The sequence below is a fragment of the Taeniopygia guttata genome, chromosome 4A (assembly GCF_048771995.1).
Source record: "Taeniopygia guttata chromosome 4A, bTaeGut7.mat, whole genome shotgun sequence".
Lineage (NCBI taxonomy): Eukaryota > Metazoa > Chordata > Aves > Passeriformes > Estrildidae > Taeniopygia > Taeniopygia guttata.
The window spans coordinates 9,600,766-9,623,157 of NC_133029.1; the positions used below are offsets into that span (position 1 = coordinate 9,600,766).

Below are 22,392 nucleotides of genomic sequence, written 5' to 3' on the forward strand. Positions count from 1 at the left end.
TTTGCAAGCTGAGCTGTGACAATATCACTGACAGTGTAATTTGGAGTCTTGTAGTGCTTTCTAAGTCCACGAATGCAGAAAGGCAGAGTACAACTTGTAAGGCAGATATTCCTGGGCTCACAGCTCATCCAGCATTGATCTAATCGCTGGATATTCTTCACCATGGCTCTGTATCATAAGACCTCTTGGATTACACATATTCCACAGAAAATGGGATGACTTATTGCGCTCTGGTGACAAAATCCCTTTTGGAACTTTAGCCTGTTGTGAGGCTGTGGTCACACACACAGAAAGGGTTCATTCTATCAGCTCCCTGGCAGTTTGTCCAGTGTAGGCAGAGCCAGGCAGCCCATGCTGGTGTCCCAGCAGCTCTGCAGCTTACAGTTTGTCCTTCTGCCCCTCTCCTCTGGCCTGTGTGCAGAGAGGTTCCAGGTGGCTGGAGTCTCTGGGGAGGGTTGGCTGGGTGCTGGTGATGTAGGAAGTGTAGGAAGCCAACATTTGGAGTCACCACTCATTAGTGGGTGGGCAGTACCTGCAGTTTGCCAGAGCTATAGGTGTGGCTGTTAGTGAAGTTGGCAGGCACTTATCCCATGGCAATAGGTGCTTCGTGCTGGTTTATTGTGAGGGGTTAACAGTATTAGTGCATTGATAATGAGAGAATATGAAAGTTTGAAGGTAAAATCTGAAACTGGTAAGTCAGGCTCTTACCAACATGGTCCACACCTTGTTTGGATTGTGTACCCCAGATACCAAGTATGTTAAAATGAAAGTGTGTTTGTGGCTAATGATAATCATGTCAGAGAAATTCTGAACGCCTACCTAAACTTGGGGCTTGCAGACTGTTAGGAGTCAAAGAAGATATTTCTGGAACTCTCCCTTGGGATTCCTCACTCTTGATTCTAGTGTGGAAAGCAGTCTGGGGACCTTGTCCATTGCTCTCTGTTCTGCTGCTGCATCTCTTTCTGAGAGTGTGCATGAGTTCAAGGTCAGAGGATCCTTAATTAAATATACCTGCCTTTGACACGTGAAGAATATATTTTTAAGTTTCTACAGCAATATACAACATTTAATGAGGCTACTCTGCTAAAATTTAGATGGTCATGTTGAGTTGCCCACATACATAAGAACTCTCAGACATCATCAACAGGATGTGGGGATAATTAATGACCAAAGTGATCAGTTAAAGGGACATGTTTGTTAACCACAGCATTCTTCTTTGCTCCTCTCTGTCTCTTTTCTCCTGTCAGAGTATACATATGGAAACATACAGGGAATAGGCAAGCATTGCCTTGAAATTGGCATTTTTCTACTTATTGTATCAGACTTACATAGTACCTGTGTGCCAGAACTAATATTCCAGCATGAAGGAATTATGAATAGAAAACCATGCATGTCATCATATGTCACATGCTTGCTAAGTCCAAAGTCCCAGCTCTAGATAATTATTTCTTGCATTAATCAGTTCAAACAGAACTAAGATAAATCACTGGTTGCATTTTCCTCTTCATTTGGCTTTTATCTTAGCTCGTCTGCTCAGTGATTGTGAAAGAATGTAAACAGTTTGTGTCTGATTTGACATCACGCTGAAGTGAACTTCGAAGTGGTTTTAGCAGCAGCAGCATACTAAGCCTTCAAAGGATGAGTCAGTGTTTACATGCTTAGATGTAACTTTCCCACTGGGAAAAGTTATTATCAAGTTCAGTACTGTTGCCATTTTTTGATGGTTTTAGTTTTAATGAGAAGGTATTTTATTGCATTGTGTGACAACAATGGATTTGGGAGTTACAGGAATGTTTGTCCTGCGTAAGATTTCATTGCTGAAGTTGAAAAGACTCATCGGGTGTTTTCAGCTTTTCCTCTGTCTGTACTATAATTATGCCTCTATTTTTCTCAAACTTCCCTTCAGACTTCTCCACTGACTTCATGAAAGTGTAACAAGAATGACATTTATCACCTGCTTGCAACAAAAAGAAGGAAAGAACGTGCTGTAATAGTAAATGCTGTGGATAAAGAGAAAGAGTGTCGTACTATTTTGAAAGAGAGAATCAGATTTGATTTTCTGTGGACCAGCATACAAATGCTTGGCTTTCCTATCAAATGACTGAATCTCTTCTTCCAATGGTACTGAAAGCACTGGATATAAGTCAAGGGAAAAGGCAGCTTTCAGACATCTGTTACTTATTAGTTATTCAATTTTCTATTGTCATATTCATGAGAAAATGTTTCTTGTCAAGTCGCCATTTTGTGATTTTTCCATATTTGATTTTCTTCTTTGCTGCAACTCTGAAATCCCAGCTCTGGTTTGCATAGGTTTTTTCACTCCATTCATTAATTTGGCACTAGTAGTCCAATTGATAAGTCAATAAGATGAGTAGGAAATAAATTACATTAATTTCTTAGGGATTGTGTTAACAAATACAGTTTCCCGTATGAACCACAGTGACTCTTGACCCATGGTTGACTAAACAGTTTGTGTCAAAGAACTGTGTGTTAAATCCAGTTTATGTTTATCTGACTCAAACTGGTTGAAACTGATTGAAATTTTTAACATGATTGTGTGATTGTGTAAAGAAAATTTCAGAGAGACCGAGGGACCGAGGTGCTGAGGGGGATGCGGGTAACGAGGAGCGGTCCCGAGGGGCTGAGGGGGATGACGGTAACGAGGAGCGGTCCCGAGGGGCCGAGGGGGATGCGGTAACGAGGAGCGGTCCCGAGGGGCTATGGGGGGTATGGGTAACGAGGAGCGGTCAGAGGGAATGGAAGGTGCTGAGGGGGATGGCGGTAACGAGGAGCGGTCCCGAGGGGCTGAGGGGGATGGCGGTAACGAGGAGCGGTCCCGAGGGGCTGAGGGGGTTGCGGGTAACGAGGAGCGGTCCCGAGGGGCTGAGGGGGATGCGGTAACGAGGAGCGGTCCCGAGGGGCTGAGGGGGATGCGGGTAACGAGGAGCGGTCCCGAGGGGCTGAGGGGGATGCGGTAACGAGGAGCGGTCCCGAGGGGATGGAAGGTGCTGAGGGGGATGAGGTAACGAGGAGCGGTCCCGAGGACCGTCCTGCACTTCCTCCCGCCGCCGCCGCGCGCCGCCCTCCGCCGGCGGGAGCCCGCCCGCCGCGCCCCCACCGGCCCGCCAGGGGGCGCCGCTCGTTCCCGCGCGGCGCTGAGCCTGCCGGGAGCCGCCATCTTCTCGCGGAGCGCTGCCGAGCGCGGCGCCGGCGCCGGGAGCGGACGGGACGGGCAGGACGGGACGCGCCCGGTGAGTGCCGGGGCGGCGGCGGGACCGGGGCGGCGGGACCCGGGGGCGGGCCGGGCTGCCGCGCTGGGGGCTCTCGCCGCTCGGGGCGGCTCGGCGGGGCTCTCCGCGTGCAGCGGGGGCTCGGTCTCTCGCTGCCGAGGGCCCGTGCCGCCGCCCCCGGCCGCGGAGGCGTTGCCATGGGGACGGGCGCGCCGCCGGCCGGGCCGGGTCGGGCCGGGGCTGCCCCGGCGGAGCCCAGACCCGGTCCCGAGCCGTGCCCCGGCTCGAACCTTCGATGCTGCTCTCTGCGAAAGTGGATGAAAAATTATCTATGCTCATAAGCGCTTCTGTGGCCTCTGTGGTTCTTTTGACGTATTTGACTATTATCTCTCCTTGCCCACTCTTTTATTATTTAAGTTTTTATTAGGCCCATCACTTTCTAGAACTGGTTCTTGTTCATAGAAATGCAGTTTTGTTCCATTACAGCAGCTATTAAGAATTCTACAGGGGCAAGTTCACTTAAAGTATTTTTTTCAGTGGTAATTTAAGTTTTGCACAATGTCTATGATCATATGCTTAAATGCTTCTCTCTAACAGTATGTGTATTTCTGCTTCTGTACTACTTGTCTGGTGCATCTGTCTTCCTGCTGAAAGCCATATAAATGGTTGTAAGCATGCATTTTGGTTTGGCTAATTTTTGCACTGTTTTTAAACTGTATCTGCTGCAGACGTATTTGCACCATTATTTTCATCATCCCTTTACTGCTACAGTCTTAAATTGCAATTTTAATGCAAATATTCATGTAGCTAACTGGGAGAATTTTGTTTTCTAAGTAAACGTATAGAAACTTCAAGATCTTACAGTAGACCAATTTTGAAGGAAAGGCAACCAACTGCATGAAAAAAGCCTCTTTTACCTTTTTGTCAAATATCTTTTTTTTTTTTAATCTAATACCTGGACAAAGAGCAGAAGGATACAGATTTACTTAATTACTCATTGTTCATCCTGAAGTAAATCACCACATAACAGAGAAGAAAACAGTGAAGTATTATCTTTAAGAAGGCAAGTTTTTGTGTGATGGATTGGCTCGTTAACCTTTTATTTGAATATTTTAAGTTTTCTTAATTTCTTCCTTTTGCTATGTGCTTGACTGCAGTTTTCTTTGAGGTCCTTTAAACAATCTCAACTACTCGCTATTATGAAAAGCTTGGCACCTACAGCACTGGCCAAGAAGGGCAAAGGAATCAGTTAATGATTGTTCTACATCTCCTCTGACCTTGTCCTTTGCAGTCAGCAGCAAAAGTGAAAGAATGCTGATGAGGATGGTTGGTTATGGTTTTTTTTGACTGCTCCCACTGATACAAAACAGACTTGAATTTGTTATCAGAAAAGTAAGGAAATATGTGTTCATATCTCAATTTTAGAAGTATGAAAATTAATTTCATTTCAGGGCATGTGTACCTATGATAGGACTTCTGTCTGTTGCTGTCCTCCCAAGGTGGGTGGTACAGCTGCAGGGAGCTGAAGAGTTCCAGAAATCCAGTTTATAATCAGATATGGGATTTCCTAGGAGAGAGAAATCTGGATCATGAGATTCAATTGTCTGCTTTACATTCTTTCTCCTTTTTGCTGGCCTCTCTCGGGCTGTGACACCAGAAGGTATCAGGATGCTGTTCCCTCTTGGGCTGTGACACCAGAAGGTGTCAGGATGCTGTTCTCTCTCGGGCTGTGACACCAGCAGGGATCAGGATGCTGTTCTCTCTCAGGCTGTGACACCAGAAGGGATCAGGATGCTGTTCTCTCTCGGGCTGTGACACCAGCAGGGATCAGGATGCTGTTCTCTCTCGGGCTGTGACACCAGCAGGGATCAGGATGCTGTTCTCTCTCAGGCTGTGACACCAGAAGGGATCAGGATGCTGTTCTCTCTCAGGCTGTGACACCAGCAGGGATCAGGATGCTGTTCTCTCTCGGGCTGCAGCTGAGTGACTGAGCCGTGAGTTCAGCGTGGGGTGGGAGCGCTGGCAGGGCTGGGAACGCCCTCGCCGCTGCCTGAGGCAGGAGGTGCCGGTCTGGGCTTTTCCAACCTTGTCTGAGTCCAGAAGATTCAGCAGTTTTGCTGTGCCATGACTCGTGTTGCTGTAGCTGAAATTTCTTATAATAGCTCTCGGATGAAAAACGCCCTCCTTTTCCATCATTTTCTTCAATTAGAAGTTTAAATTATTTGTGAAAGAAGGATGTAGCACCAAAAGCTGAAGCTCAGCTCATCAGGAAAGAAAGTGCATCTCAGGGCACTGCAGATTTTAGTAGGCATTTTTTACTACTGACTGTTATTTTTAATAACCCCTGTTGACTCAGTGGAGTTTTTTTGTTTCTTAGCCACAAGAGCAGTATCTTTCTTGGGCTACAGCATGCCAGGTTTCCAGTTTTTCCTATAGAAGCTGATACTTAGTCCTTCCTTCTCATACATACAGCTAGACTTCTGATGACATTTAACTTGGAAATTCTCACAAAGGATTTTCTTTCTCTGCCCTAAGCAGCCATGAAGCCATCTTTTTGTTTGTTTGTTTGTTTATTTCTCTATTCCATAGCCATGTGACTTCTTCATGAAGAAAATAGTTCTCAAAATGGTATGTTTCTGTTGGCCTGGTATGTACATTTGGAAGACAGGGAGAGCATGAAAGTCTTTGTAACTTAACTTAAAAATTAGGAGGATGTAATAACGTGCTATAACCTTGAGCAACTGTCTGACTTCCTGTGATGACAAGCCCTGATGGGAGGCTAAGTAGGACCTGTTGGAAGAACAGACAAATAAAGCTGAGCTGATAGGGTTATGTAAGCTTTGGCACTGAATCAAGAGGCATTCTGTAGATACATACCCTCTTTCTAAAATAAATCAAAAATACCTAAACAGAACTTTTTTTAAAAACAGCTATTGATCATTAGATATAAATATGCTGAAATTTGCAAACACTGTTTATATAGATCATGTTTGTGGTCATTTTAATCTTTATAAATAGGTTTTCTGTTAGCAGCATGCACCTTCCTTGATCTAATTGCAGCTGAGCAAGCAGAAACTGAAGTTCATTGAAGTGACATATGCATAATCTGTGTGTCAGCTGGTACATTATGTTCTGTTTGATATTTACTTGGTGCACTACTCACATTTCAAAATTCAGTCAACCCTTTGGTCAGGATCATGAAGCTGTGCAAGTAGATTTCTGACTTGGAGGTTACTGCCATGCTAGTCATGTAAAAGAATTAAAAATAACTCCTTATAATGCCAATCTAGTTTGGGGTTAAGGATGGAAATAATCACATCTAGTAAAATATACTTGAAAGGGAAAAGTGAGTTTTGTACTTTTCCTTTCAAGCTTTTCAAATCTAGGTAATATGGTCATGTATTTTTGCATAAAATCAATACCTGTTAATATTTTTAAAGCTGAATTAAGCATGTTTGTTTTGCAGAGCCACAATGTATAATTTTGCATTTTGAACAAGTTAACATTTTTACTATATATTTTTGTCTCTACTTTTTTCTGAAACATAATTAGTAGGCTGTATAAATTGGCCATTCAGGTTGAAAGAGGGGGTGTCTTGTGGCAAATAGCCTTCAGTTGTTCAAAAGCAGGATTAAACTTGGCTTAGCTTCTGGAAGCCTTTCAGGCTAAAATAGACTGTGTACTCACTGTATAAAAATATTTTTAAAGCTTCAATAATAGTTAAAATATTTGGGCTTTATAAGTGAAGATGTTCTTTAACATTTCTGGAGCTTCTGCCTTTAATTCATATGTGGTTAATTAAAACCTATGCAAAATGGCTTCATTAATTTCAGTATACTTTGAGTATACTCTGACCTCATGTTGGCTACTGGTATATATTGTAAAGTCTTGTGTGCCCATCTTAGGTGGCAGATTTTTGTGAATTTATGTTTCTTAGCTGTAGACTATTCAAAAATTTACCCTCACTCATTATTCTGCTACAGTTAATGTGTCTGAGTGCTGCTATGATGTCAGATATTGTTGTAGATCATTATTCCAACTAACTGGAGTTAGGCAACTGCTAAAAAATATGTGCAGAAGCAGTCTTCATAAGCTAGCTGTAATTTTACACTTTGAGTAGTTGCTTTTAACAGTTTGAAAAAGAAATAATTCAGCATGATACTTTACTTAAAGTAGTACTAATGTTGTATATAAAACAATACTTACACAGGCAGGGAGTTTGCCTCAATGCTTGATAAAGGTGTTTCTTACAGATAAAACTGTAGTGAAATGCAAAGCAGCCACGTTTCGAGGGGCGTTTGTAAGGGAAGGGCTTCCTGGTGTGGCTGGAGCATGGTGAAACCTTGCCTCTTCCTGGGAGGGACTGGCCCTGCTTCTGTCACTGCAGTAGTTAGATTAGGCTTTTAGAATGATAGTTGAACCTTTCTGCTGCAACTGATCATGATTAAATTATGTAGTTGATATAATTTGAAAAAAACTAGTTCATATTAAAGAATTGATCTGTTGTAATTGTGTCTTCTGTATCAGTGCTTATTGCTCTCTTGGTACGTGCTTGTCATATTGTTTTGATTGTGAGAATTGACTCCAGAGAACCCAAATGTAGCAAATATTTTCATTATCACCATGGGAAGGACATAATTTGTTTTTTATCAACCACATTAACAGAAGAATTTTTGAAGTATTCATGGCATTTTAGAAAAAACTAACATACACAAAACAAAAAATTAAAATGTCAAAAATTTATATAGGAAGATTTTTTTATCACTGTTTCTGAACTCATTTCTATATAAATGCAACAGAAATAGAGGTATACTGCTATTCATACAGCAAAAGCCATAGATATTTGGGTTTTTCAATGGACAGTTTGAGAAGGAGTCTTTGTAGGATGTGAGGTAGGCTTTGTTTGTGTTCTTATAGAAAGTCTTTCAGGTTTGCAGATAAGAACATTACTGTGCAGCTAACTGGTTTTGAGTAATACCAATTCTTTCATGGATGCAGTGTAGTAGTGATAGATGCTTACAGTCAATTGAGATCTTTACAGGAACAGTTCTAGAGGCCTCAAAGCAAGGTTTTATAAGGAAATAAACATGAGCAATAAACATAAAAGCTTTTAAGATTTCATTATAAAAAACCAATTGTTTTCAATGTGTATATTTATATAAAAATACATGGTTTATGACAACTTTCATATTACTAAATGTAATTACTGGTTTGGGTGTCTTTGCCCTTCAAAGTCGAAACAAGCATATAGGTCAGATTTGTAGGTCAGTCAATGCAATTTATTCAGATGCTATTTTTGAATTTGCTAAGCTAAACCAGAAAGCCACAGTATAATTTGTAGTGTTATTACATTAGTCATGAACTGAGACAGAAGGAATTAAGGCTGGTGCTCAGAGGTCTTGTCTGCATGATTACAGGAAGCACCCATGCCAGGTGTCTGATGTCACGTTTTCTTCACCTGCTCATCACCTAATTATCTTTGTCATCTTGGCAGAGGATGCAGCAATCCTGCAATACATAGGCATTTTTATTTGCCCCTCCCTGTTCTGAACCCTAAAAAAGTTTTGTAGAAGCTAAATCTGGTTATAGAAGTAATCATTGCATTGATGTTACAGAATGTATAATCAATATTAATGCAGGTCTTGAGGAATCTATATTTTTGTGTGCTGGCCTACCGTATACAGACTGGAAATAGATATATTTCAGGATTCATATAGAAAATGGAGAAGAGCACTTGTTCAGTTAAGTACATACTCTGTTCTTCCTTATATGCCTTTCTTTTTGCTAATTACTAAACTATTACTGCTTTGTCCTAAGACGTTTATTTGGGCAGTCTCATAATTTAATTTAACACTTTAAGATGTGTATCAGCAATAGCCAAGACTTTTTAAGTTAATAGTATCACTGCGCTTGTGTGGACAAGAGATGAATGTTTACTGTGCTTTGACTTCATCTGTGTCAGGATGAAGGTGACGACTCTGTCAGTTTGTGGTTCTTGCACAGGACCTGCTGCAGCCAAGTTGCTTTGTTTCATCCTCAGCAAAGATGGGGCTTGTATGAGTGCCCTTAGCAGCCTTGTGGCACAGAAGGGACATGAGGCAGAACTGATAGTTGGTACTCACCCTGGAAAAGTATAGGCAGGGGTAGGATTGTGTGGTAAGTGCTAAGAAGAATGACATTCCTTCAGGGAGGGAAAGCTGGGGTGATGGCAGAGGCATAGGAATTTTTGTAGAGGGTGTAGGCAGGGTGTGGAAAAGTGGAAGCAGTATGCTGGACATGATCACTAGTACTGTGTAGTCCCAAAACACTGATCTTAAAAGCAATGCCCAGCACTTTGGTAAAATGCCCCAGTGCAATATCCAATAATTTATTTCATAAGATATTTCGCTAAAATATAAATCGAGGTATGTCTTTACAATATAAGACAAGTAAAAAAGCATTTTTCTTTTTGATGATGGTTTTACCAGTTGCTGCCCACCTGTAATGGGCATGGAGATCATGGCCTTCATATGAGGATAATATATAGTTGTGTTTGAGAATTGAGCTCTAAAATCTTGCAACTGTGGTCTGGCTCAGATCAGTATTTTAAAATTAGTAACTTTGTATTTCAGGTTCCGAAGCCCTTTGGAGGGGTTTTGGCCAGGGGCTTATTAGCTTTAATAAAGTTTAATAAAGTATTTTATTCTTGCAATCTTTGTTAAGAAATAGAATGTGCTTTTAAAGCTATAAACCTGTGTGTTCTCCAGGTAAATGTTTATAGGCCTCTAAGATATCTTAATCTTTCTGCTTTTCTTTACAAATTTTTTATTATTTTGGTTTTAATATCTTGGTGTTTGCCTCTATGTGGCAGGTAATGCAGGCAAGGGTGAAATGGGGGAGAAGAGGAGGAGCTGTTATTTTAATACATAACACATTGTAGTTGAATTTAGCCAGCTTCCAGGGTTGTATATGATCTATCCTTCTGTCTGGAAATTAAAACATATGTTCTTTGTTTAGGAAATCCAAAGGGGAGCCCTGCCTATGAAGAGATGACGTGTAATGTCCCACAGAACTCGGACGCTTGTGCCTCTGCAGACACTGACGGTGCCCGGGAATGGGCGCAGGAGCGTGAGCGACAGGGAACTTTTGTTGGATTTCCACAGGGCTGTCCTGTTTCCGTGTTGGCTCTAGCACAAGCTGGCTTTGTGTATACTGGAGAAGGTGACAAAGTGAAGTGCTTCAGTTGCAATACAACTATTGAAGGATGGGTGCCTGGGGATTCTGCACTTGAGAGACATAAAAAGCTTGCCCCCACCTGCAAGTTTATTACTGAATCTGCTTTTCTGAAAAGTGACATGGATCCTGTTGCCCAGAACTACCAGAATAGAACTGAAAATGGTACCAGCAATTCAGCCCTCCCATGTGCCCTGGATGACCCTGATGTGGAGGCAGATTACCTTTTGAGAACTAGACAGGTTGTGGATATGTCAGATAGTTTGTATCCTAAAAACCCTGCTATGTGCAGTGAAGAAACAAGGTTAAAGTCTTTTCACAACTGGCCCCTCAATGACCGGTTGACGCCACAGGAATTAGCTAATGCTGGATTTTATTATACAGGTGTTGGTGACCAAGTGGCATGTTTTTGTTGTGGTGGAAAATTGAAGAACTGGGAACCCAGTGACAGAGCTTGGTCAGAACACAAGAGGCATTTTCCTAAATGCCTTTTTGTCCAGGGCCGGGATATAGGAAATGTTTCAAGTGAATCTATTCCTTCTGAGCTTGGCATAAGTGGTCTGAATAATGCACAGCACCCAAGGAATCCGTCTATGACAAAATATGGAAAACGTTTACAAACATTTTTATCTTGGATATATCCTGTTGACAAGGAGCGACTTGCAGAAGCTGGGTTCTATAGCGTAGGTAAGCCAGACCTTGAAATTACTAATACCTTTTACAAAGAAATTGTACATGAGGAAGTGTCTTGTTATGGAAAAAAAATCCAATTTTAAAAAGTTTTATATGAAACAATTTGCCAGAATCTCTTTACTCAGTTATCTACTTTCTACAGTTCTTATGTAAAATTGCATACATTGTGCCATGTGTGGTTACTAGCAAAGCATAGGCTTGATCATAAATTTCCTCTTAGCAGTAAAACAACCAAGTTTTTTGGTTTTTTTTTTTTGCCTGTTAAAACCTTTATAATACATCTTTCACAATGACAATTATCTGAGTTAATAATTTTAAAGAAATGAAGTGCCGTCCTCCAGACCTTAGGTGTAAGGAATGGGCCTGTGGCCTGTACAAAAGCATGTAAACAAGACAATCCAGATTGTGTGCTATTGTTAACTTAGTTAACATGAGTTTGCATTATCATGGCATGTGGACACCCAAAACAAGCAAATACCACTAATCCCTACTTTATGAAGACAGTGGTACCAGTGGAAGAGCTTTTACTCTTACACATGTAGTATTTGATTTGGATAAGACACCATCTCTATGCATTGGTTTCTCAATTAGATGGAATTGCACAGTACCATTAAAGCCCTTTGACATTCCACACTGAGGGATATTGTACAAGTACAAAGTGTTGCTCTTACTCAGTCACAAGGAAAAGGGGATTATTATCTGGGATAATTTCTTGCTCTCATCTTACTTGACTTCTCTCTTAGTACGTCTCAGAACTTTATAGTATGATTCTGTTTATTTCACTTGTGGTCATAAATAAAATCTTTGCTATATTCCTGTAACCTGTAGGTTATAAATGAACAATATTTGTACCCACTAGAACTATTTTATTGATTTCTTCTTGGGTTCATAGAAGTACTGAAAGATCTGTATGGTAGAGTTGCACTAACTGGGCACCTGCTTATCAGACTGAGGACTCTTCAGTGACTTCTGTGAAAACTGTTCCCTGTGGCCTGAGACGAATTTAATTCTATGTGGAAACACTACCCATACCTCCTCTCATTCCAATAAAAATGATATATAAGCAGTTTCTGGGGCAGTCTGGGATCACAGTAGGCACAGTGCTAGGACAGAGAGGATGCAGTTCTCCTCAACTGGTTTTGCTATTGCTGGTTAGGGCCTGTTGATTTAATGGGAAATGGAGGACCACAAAGCCATGTAAACATCTCTCATTCTTTGTGCCAGACATCTTCAGGCCTTGTTTTCCATTGGATTGAGCTCTATGAAAACAGATTATTTTCAGCTTTTGGTTTTTTATCTGTATAATTATTTACTAAAATAAAATTCAGGAAACTTGCTTCTCTTATTTTGTGTTTCTTTAAGCTCAGTTCTCCCCTGAACATTTGTTTCAAATCATGTATGTTGTCCTCTCTTAAAATTGAGTTATTTTCAATTGAAATTGTAAATCAGTAAAATAAATATTTCTTAATGTAACATTTTAGTTGAAAACTTGGTATTATGCCTGCACAAAGTATGCAACTTTATTCTTGTGTGGTTTCCTCAGGTAATGGTGATCATGTTGTGTGTTTCCACTGTGGTGGAGGATTGCAAGAATGGAAGGAAAATGAAGACCCTTGGGATCAACATGCCAAATGGTTTCCTGGGTAAGGTATCCCTTAGTGCTTTCTTGGTGTGAGTCTGAGTCTAATTTACAGTACATTGCATTTTAATGACAGCATACTAATAAAGGCTTGAGAAAGTTGATTATGGCTTAGCACTGTTAATATTTATGCAAATAATTTTGTCTTATTTATAGCATTATTAAAGAGAATATATCTGTGTCTGTATTTAAATGATGCTTGCTTTCTCAGTAAGAAAAGTTGTGTAGTTTTGTTAGTATGTATCTGAGCGGTTTTTATTGTTTCCAAGTGCTACATTGTAATGGTTATTTTTGTAGCTTGCTATATGTAAAAGTTTGTAACTTATACCAAGATACAAAATTACTAAACAGCTGCCATAGAGCAAACAAACCCAAGTAGTGGGTTAGTGGCATGGTATATAAAACATAGTTCTCTCTAATTTGAAAGGATTAAGGATTCCAGACTGTAGTACTAGTAGTACCAGAAGTAGTTTTTAGAAACTTGCCAGTGTTGTCTAAAATCTGTTTTGAGGTTTTGCACATCAGCCTCAGTGGCAGTGTGTCAGCCTCACAGCAGCTGTCTGTTCCTGAAGGTGAAGTAACTGCTGGAGCTGGAGAACTCTTGTCAAGGAGTTATGGCATTCCCTAAATCTTCTGGTAGGAAATAGCTCTGCCCAGTGGTTAAGAATGTCTGGAAAATAATGAAAGAAAGCATGGAAAGCACCTGTTTCACCAGCAGCTGTTTGCTTCGATTGTGAGACTGTAAGAACCAGCATTTTAACATAATGTTTGTTTTTCATTTGAGTGACCCTTTACTTCTAGAATTCTGTGTCATGAGCTGTCATGGCCAACAACTCTTAAGCTTTCTTCTTCACCAAAAATGGGAGAAAGATAAGTACTGCTTAAGTGTTTAAGATGTTCTTAGAACTATTACAGTGACATCACAGATGCTGACTAAACATTTAGAGATTTTAAAAGCAGGCAATCTGTATGATGTAGGCAATTAATCAAAACTTCCACAGTTACATAACAAATTTTTGCTGCTAATGCAGTTCTATTAAATCTAAATGTTCTTATTTTCAGGTGCAGATTTGTGAGCAATGAAAAGGGAATAGAATTTATAAATAATGTTCACTTAAAAGATGGATGTAGGGATTCAAAAGTAAGTGTCTTGCTTATTAATCATTTTGTTAAAATAGCAAAAATCAACATCGTTTTATATGAAGTTATCTTTTAATTACATGCCTATCATTTAATCCACTTGCTGCTACTTTCATTGGCAGAATGTATTGCAGTATGTTTTGTTTCTGTCAATCAGAGTGTACCCAACTCCCTGTTCTCCATAGCCTGGGTTAAGGATCACAGCCAGGGCACCTTGTGAACGTTGTATATTGGATACTGAACAGGTGCCATTTGTTTTATAGCCTGGGAACCTAAGGTTGATGACAAATAGTAGCAGATACATTTTCTTTTATTTTTGGTAGAACATTTTTAAACTTGTGTGTAGTCACTAAAATGTAAAAGTAATGTTTTAGAATGCTTTTGTAGACTAAAAATTATGTACATATGGTTATTGCAGAGATAGGTTAAAATTATAACAAAATACTGATAATTTTGTTCAGAGCAGATAAATAGTTTTAGTCACTAAAAGAACTTGAGATCAAATAGCTTTTTTTTTTTTTCTAACTGTATGCATTTCCTTCTACTTTCTCCAGAATTGTAATTTTATTTCTTTATGTTTCATTTTTAGACAGAAGCTGCCGAAGGGACAATACTTCCTAAAGGTATCTGTTTAAAACAAGCAGCCTCCCCCCATTTTGGAATATCCATATTGGAATGTATAGTGACAGGAATGGTTAATTTTAAAAATAACCCTACTACAGGCAAATTGTTGAATTATATTCTTCATTGCTTCCAAAGAACTGAAGAGCGTATTTTATTTCTCTTAGAGGAAATATAATTACAATTTGGTAAATATTGTAAATTAAAGGTTGTGAACCATGGAAGAAGTTTGTATAGGACTGAGTCTTATAGCCACAAGTGAGTGTGCATCAAGCATTGAATTAATAGTGCTGTGGGATGAATGTTAAAGGATACTTAATAGAGACAGCCTTTCTTCATGGGCAGGAAAAGTTGGTCTGTCCAATGGCAAGGACTGAGCAAGCTGAAGTAGTTTATTATGTCTTCCAGTAGTACACATTCCTGCAATGCTTTTCACAAATACCAAGCAATAAAAAGACAAAACAGTCAAAGGGGTAGTAGGAGGGCCAGTCAAGCAGCTTCATCACAGGAAATGGGAGCTATTGATAGTAAGAGTGGCTACACAAAACCTGCTTAGAACTCTCCCATACTGCTCATTTATGAGAGTGAAAACAAAAGAACCTTGGGGGAAAAAAAAAAAGGTTTTGTTTTTAAAAATTCAGAAATTTTTCTGTTTGACTAAGGCTGATAGGTAAAAGGAAGGAGAAGGTCCAACAAACTGAATAATGGTTTCCCCAAGTAGTGTTGCGTCTTACCGTAGGTAGACCTATTTGCTTGTTGGTAGTGCTGTGTTTTGGTTTTATAAATTCAAATTATTTATTGGTTTCTATCAACACATGTATGAGTTTTTTTCCTTCTCTGAACTGAATTAAAATTGATGTAATGTTACTTATGCATTGTGACTTTTTGGATGAATGTCACTGAACATTCAGCTACAAAATTTGTGATGGTAGTTTTATGAGACAGGTTATTTAATTTGAAGTAGTTGATTTGAAGAGCAAATCTAGGAGGATTTCTATAAGTAGATGAGGGGAAACTGGGAAAGCTAGGATAGAAAAAAAAAAGCTCAAATCTGCAGTCTTTACAATTAGCAAAATTCTCTAATTGGAAATATGGTTCCTTTGATTACATATTTTTTGCAAATATGTGTCTTAGAGTACTGTAGTCAATACTGTCAGATAATCAGATTCATCCTTCTTAAAGTGTTTTTTTTTTTTGTTTTTAATTTCTTGTTTTAGATGATCTCTTACAGAATCCTTGGGTACAAAGTGCCATAGCCATGGGTTTCAGTTTGTCTGAGATTAGGAACACCATGGAAAAGAGATTGCAGATGACTGGAGAGAGTCACACATCTGTTGAGGATCTGGTAGCAGATTTAAGTGCTCATAAAGAAAATACAAGGGAAGAAGAACCAAATGAAATCCCAGTTGAGCAAGATGAGCTTATTCAGTTACAAAACCTCTGTGTGTACTTTCATATCAGTTTTTTAGTCTGTGAAATATTTTTTAGTGTTATCTGTTTATTCTACCCTCTGATCCCAGTCTTACCTATGGTAAATTTACAGTATTGTAAATTAAAATTAATTTACAATTTGGGACATTCAGAAAAACAGGGTGAACACCCCTGAACAAACAGGGTGTTAAAATATTTGAGTGTAGCAGCATTTATAATAAAATAAGTAGTATTGGTATCTCACAGGTGTGTAACAGTGACAGTCTAGTATGCTTCTGGGAAAGGTTGTATGTGCTAACAAGAAAAGCCAAAATTGTTGTGACAATTATATTTAAACATAAAAGCAAGAGTAACTACAAGAATATAGTTATAAGATGAACTATAGATGTGGAAAAATGAAATAGACCCAGGGACACACTGTCATATTCAGTGTATTCAATACAGAAAAGTCACAGTGGGGGGGTGTTTATTTTACAATACATAATTTTGTTTGGGGTAGAAGTATTTTTGTTCTTGGCCAATAAGAGCAAATGTGCATCTAAATGGTGTTTCTATTCAGTCATTTATGTTCCAGCTTTGCTGGGACATGCAAGTCATGTTCAGAAAGCCTTTGTGGTGCACTCTGCAACTAAACCAAACCCAGGAGTTCTAAATCAGGAGACTTGTAATCTAAGACAAGCATATGGGTGAATTTATAGGGGGGGCAAAGACCATCTGGTTGGCATGATAAGCTGAGATTTTACCAACCCACTCATTTTAATAAGATTTTTAATAGGACATTGTGGGGGAAGAAGAACTTGCAGTGCAGCTGGACCTTATTTTGATGGTTGGCTGTGCAGAGCTTCCCCCAAGTGGCAGGGGAAGGTGTCTGAATTTTGTATTTTCAAATGGGGCATATTAGAATAATAAAGAGCTCATGTACAATGCCAAATTGACTCTGTCTTAACAGATTTTAAGCTTTCTGAAGGATGGACATTTTGAAGATGGGGGCAGGGAAGGAAGTCACATCCTCATTTTCTCATTAAACTCAGGAAAAGGAATAAAATCCAAATGACTTAACCAGTAACAACAAACCTTTCTTTTACCTTCAGCTCAAATTTTGGGGAAATTTTGTCAGTGAGAGGTCTGTGAAAAGAATGGTTCCTGACTGAAAAATGCATATCTTTAAATTCTATAGGTGTTTCAAGCTGTTCAAGGTGTTACAAATACAGACAGATGCACTCCCTGCTTGCATTGGCCTGGGAGATGTAATGGGATAGAAGGGGAAATAAAAAAAGAGGATTCTGTGCTACAGCTAGGATTCCTCTCTTCTACTTCTTCTTAGGGTTTTTTAAGGGTGTGACCTTTAAATCATATGAAGAAAACCTTGTCCTTGTGTGTAAAGAGAAAAAAAATATAATGAGATTCAATGGTAGTAAGTATGTTAACTTCTTTTTATGTATCTTTTTCCTTAGACCTCAGTACTGAAGAGAAGTTAAGACGTTTGCAGGAAGAAAAGCTCTGTAAAATCTGTATGGCTAAGGACGTGTCAGTTGTCTTCATTCCCTGTGGTCACCTAGTAGCCTGTAAGGAATGTGCTCAATTACTTAATGAATGCCCTCTGTGTCGTTCAGATATTATGAAAATACAGGAAATTTTTATGTATTAGTGAAATACACAGCACTATGGATGCAAATGTTTCCTGTTTTTTTACTTTAAAAATGTGTAATATAATGTAAAAAATGCAGTTAATTCCAGAATGTAACCATATGGCAGGACTTAGATTTTTCTGCTGTCAAACTGTACAAATTTTAACACTTTACAAATTATTTTCCTTAAATGAATTTTTTGTATGTAAAAAGCAATATGTATGAAAGGCAAATATGTATATTTTGTAACTTCAGTTCATAGACCTGATATGGGAAAGCCCAAGTAATGTAAACCTTTATTTATGTGATCATTCCTTTGCTTCACTTTGGTAGGACTCTGTATGACTGATGTCTGTACAAATAGAGTTGTACAAAGAGCCTGTCCTTATATAAAATCTGTAAATAAATTAATAAAACTATAATTGTATACATATATATTGTACCTGAGATTTTAGATTTTTAAAAATATTATGTAGGATAGAAAATAGTCTCTTTTTTCTGTAACTTTGGTTGTGACATAATTCAGACAATACATATAAACCTGCTGCTGTATCCTTATGGTTACTTCTGCTACTTTGTAGCTTTGTCTGTTTTAATTGAATTCTAGTCTTCCTATCTATTTTTCTGGTTCAGATGTATAAATTGTGTTCAGTAGACTGGTTTAGACATCTGTTTTTCACAAAGATCCATCTTTATATAAAATGTTCATTAATTTTATTGATTAAAAGGGAACTCAAGAAATTAAGGAAATTTTATGTACCCTGTGCCCTTCATGAGAGGAGACTCATTTTAAATTTGCCACTTACACAAAAAGATGTTCAGTTTGACATTTTTTTTGTAACACAGCATCATCCTAACTGATTTATCTGCCAATACTTTGCAGTGCTTTATAACTTATATTTTCATATGAGAAAATTAAACTTTATCTCCTAGAAAATTATTTTTTAAAATTTACTAGCAATGTTAGAAATCTTTCGTTTTTGTTCATGTCAGTTTGCAGTATTTAAATTTAAAAGTCAGGAGCTATTCTAATGAGAGTCACTTTAAAATATTTAAACTATTTTTAGCAGGACTGATCCCCATTCCTTATTTTGAAATTATCATAGCTTTGTATTTAAGTACAGCTGTTTTATGATCACTGCTTGATTATGTCACTTCCTTATTTTGTGGCAATACTGATATGTTCTGTGTATATATTTTTGAGTTCTATACACTAAAGTTTAGAATATATAGAACATAGTTTTTCATGTTGTTAAAGTTTTGAATACACAGAAATGTATTATCTACCTTTTCTATTTTTTAAAATCTGTGCTGTGTAATGGTATGAATATTTAAAATAAAGTGCAACCCAGATGTTCCTTGAGCAGTGTACTTGATTCTCACATAAAAAAAAAAAAAAGAGAAGGCTGCTTTCTGTTGCTTTTTGTTTTGTAATTAAATTTATTAATTTAACCTGACTGTTCTTAAGGATAATGACTTATTTTAATTGGAGCGAAAATAAAATCTATTGTTTCTATAGATTAAAGTTTGTTAATTATAAATCTAACATTAGTTTTGCTATTTTTTATGGTTGAATTTGGTCTTGGAAATAGATTATGACTAGAAATTCATGAAGAATTCAGTTTTATTTTGCCTTTCAGTACCTTTGTGGGGAGTTTAACATTTCAGATAATTCATGCATACAGGGATCTTTTGGGACAGATATGGACTGGCAGTCCTGACAGCCATGTTCCAGCTCCCATTCCTCCTTGCAGGGAGGGTTTTCTGTCCATACCAAGGGAAATAGAAGGGGAGTTGTAGCCTTGAGCTGGTGTATCTGGCCAGAAATAGCTTCTTTAGTTAAGGCTGCACTGGTGTGGTGCTGACTTGTTTAAGCAGATGGTTGGTTACCTGAGCCTGAGTCATGTGAGGGAGGCTGGATCAGCTGGATCCAACTCACAGACTACAGAACCTGGCAGGCGAAAGAGGGGGTCCAAATTTAGCTTAAACTGTTACAAAACTAAACCTCAGCAAGGAGGTGGTTTGGGGTGTAAATGTAGTATGTAAATTGTCTGAGAAAAGCTGGGAAGTAGGTCACACACAGAACCTTCTACACTGCAATGGAGAGCAAACACATTGCCCTACACTGCATGATCGCTTCATGGTAAAGCTTGTTACCTTTTAAAAGGTACACGTTTATATTTTTAGATACATATCCCTTACTGCAAATTTTTATTAATATTATAAAAGATACAGCTATATAGCAATTCAAATTTTAATCACTTAGGTACATTAAACGATTAAAAGCCTTTTAGTGAGATGTCAAAATAAAAATGACAAAACTCTGTAGGTTTAGGGGGTTTTTTTTAAAAAAAAACTATAATCAGAGTTCTATTCAGACTAAATGTGAAAAAATAATTAGCATAGTCATCAAATTCTGACAGCTTTAATTAGGAAGACTTTTTACCAATTTAGTCTGATTTTCAGTATCTTAAAGAAACAGAAGAAATTTCATGGCCTCTAATACCAGGCTGAGTGTTTAAAGAGAAGTGAAGGATGAAAATAAATGGAGTGGAAGCATAGAGGCTTTGAAAAGGAGGTTAGCAGCAGGACACAGATGCCCTGGAAGTTGATTTTTATGAGTTTCCTGGGAGCTGTGCAATATGTTCAAGTATCCATATTCAGTAACTTTATTCTAGTGGCTTCTGTATAGTATCTTTCTTCAGTGTTACTTGTAGTAGCAGAACTACTTGCTACTCTGGATACATGAGAGATTTACAGGGGTTTTCAGTAAGGTCCTGGGAGTGTGTTGTTTCGAAAGCACGGGAAGTGCATGGCTTATTTAGAAACAGAAGGCTAAAATAAGGAGAACCCAAAGAGTCAATGTTTTTTTTACACATGGAGCTTTTTCTCACTGCCTTGAGACGTGGGGTCTGAAACATACAGACTTAGGTGATTGCAGCAGCTTCTGCCTCTACAGCTTGGAGCTGTCTGGACTTTTTTAAAATTTGTTTTGAGACTTGAGCTTAAGATCATAATACAATAAAAACTTCTTAAATTATTATAGCTTAGGGGTTGGTTGTTGGTTTGTGGGTGGGTTGTTTTGGGGGGTTTTTTTGGGTTTTTTTTTTGTTTTTTGGGGTTTTTTGTTTTTTTTTTTTTTTTTCTTAGAGTATTTAAATATTCATTTTAACATTGTCTGGTTAGTTTAGTTTTCACCACAGTTCTTCAGTGGGTTTTTTTTGTTAGCTGTATGTGTAGTCTGAAGCTACAGGACAAATAGTTTGTTAAAGTTTTCAAAGTATTGCTGTTAATCAGCATGGGTTTTAAAGTTACCTTTCCTATTTGTTTTTATTGTAATTAACAGAAATGTAAATACAATGGGTGGTTGGAATTTAATTAAAACCAGGTGGAGGTTAATGCAGGCACTTGAATATGGTGTTCATGTGAAACCAAGCTGAAGTGGTGTTCTCCAGGATGGAGCATTGCCAGGGCAGTGACCTTTGCTGCTGTGGTCTTCAGGAACAACTTGGAAGAGAATCTGCCTTACAAGGTGTGCAAGTTCAAGCACCTGATGTGTGAAGGTCAGCGCTTCATAGAGCCAAGGAGGAGCTGGAGGTGTTTCTGCCTGTTGCAGTGTTTTTCTGCAGCAGTGAGGCTTTGAACAGTGAGCTGTTACACCGTGTGCTGTGTTACCCTCTGCGTTGTGCACGACTGACTCCTGGCAGCAAGGCCAGGTGCCAGAGAAGGCTGGGGAGCTGCTTCCAGTGCTGCCACTGGGACTTGTCCCTGTTGGTCTTGTGCAGAGCAGCTGGATTGGCCTGGTGGCTTGTGAAGGTCCCCTTCTCCATAGGGTCAGATGGGAAGATCCAGTCTCTACCCACATCCACCTTAATTCCTCACTGAACTGAAGTATGACTGAACACTCTCCCTCTCACCAGTTTTTTGTGTGGTTTACATGCATGAAATTTTACTGAGTAGCTTGAAACTTGATCGAGGAAATATTTCCTCCCCCCTGCTCCTGCCATGGCTTCACACTGCTTCAGGTTGCTGAAAGTAACTTCTCATCTCAGCAAATGCCACTGTGTCATGTCACTGTGTCATGTCACTTCAAGAGCTCTACTGATGCTGCTGTACAGCAATTAATGTGCTGTAATTATAGTGTGGCTTTCTGTGAGAAGGCAAATGGCTTGTGATGATAAACAACCTGTGCTGAAATTCAGATTATATCTTCAATTTTTCCTTTACCATGAATTCCTATTAAGCAATAGTGACAACATTACAGTAAAACTACAAGTGTTAACTCAGAGAACATGGCTCTGTGACTGACTACCCAAGAAACTTGCTTTTTCCTAGGACAGGAAAGAAGATGGTATATATTAATTTATGAATTATTTGGATAAACAAAACCCCAAGAAAAATCTGGGACAACATGGTACTAATTGTATTGTGAGTATATAATATTTAAAGCTGATCAAAAGCTATTTGGTTGCCTTTAGATAATTACTAATTTGCAGTTTTATAGCCTGGATAGCTATTGTGTTAGCTGAGATAAATTTCTTGATAAGTAATAATTGCTGGAAATGTATTGGAGAGATACTGGGATTAGTTTTGCTTTCATATTGAAAAATGGTGAAAAAATGAAAAACACATTTGCAGACTCACAGTGTGAAAACACTTAGAAAAATCATTACAGTAACTGCTGAAAACCAGGTTTAGTATAAGTGCATATGGTCACCTTCAAATTTTGGAAAGTGAATTATTATAACCTTCAAAGATTACAAAGACAGCATTTAAATCTATTCATGTTATGTCTTTT

At 38.6% G+C, this 22,392-nt stretch overlaps 1 protein-coding gene across 3 annotated transcripts; it reads left to right on the forward strand.

Moving 5' to 3' along the window:
- Nucleotides 1–3,147: 3,147 nt before the first annotated feature.
- XIAP (X-linked inhibitor of apoptosis) lies at nucleotides 3,148–19,140 on the forward strand. 3 transcript variants are annotated; one of them, XM_072929126.1, is made up of 7 exons: nucleotides 3,164–3,251; nucleotides 10,227–11,129; nucleotides 12,679–12,778; nucleotides 13,837–13,915; nucleotides 14,504–14,537; nucleotides 15,753–15,977; nucleotides 17,421–18,228. In XM_072929126.1, the coding sequence occupies exons 2-7, from the start codon at nucleotides 10,259–10,261 to the stop codon at nucleotides 17,612–17,614; spliced, it is 1,503 nt and encodes a 500-aa protein (XP_072785227.1). In that variant the 5' UTR covers nucleotides 3,164–3,251; nucleotides 10,227–10,258; the 3' UTR covers nucleotides 17,615–18,228. The 3 variants fall into 3 exon arrangements, with proteins under 3 accessions (XP_072785226.1, XP_072785227.1, XP_004177278.5); XM_004177230.6 differs by lacking the exon at nucleotides 3,164–3,251 and adding an exon at nucleotides 5,772–5,858; XM_072929125.1 differs by lacking the exon at nucleotides 15,753–15,977 and having other exon boundaries at nucleotides 3,148–3,251; nucleotides 17,421–19,140.
- Nucleotides 19,141–22,392: the final 3,252 nt, after the last annotated feature.

Excerpts from the sequence above, each read along its gene's own strand:
- XIAP (XM_072929126.1), top strand. The coding sequence starts at position 10,259 with ATGACGTGTAATGTCCCACAGAACTCGGACGCTTGTGCCTCTGCAGAC. Across the intron at positions 12,779-13,836 it reads CATGCCAAATGGTTTCCTGG|GTGCAGATTTGTGAGCAATG; the intron begins GTAAGGTATCCC and ends TCTTATTTTCAG. Across the intron at positions 13,916-14,503 it reads ATGGATGTAGGGATTCAAAA|ACAGAAGCTGCCGAAGGGAC; the intron begins GTAAGTGTCTTG and ends TTTCATTTTTAG.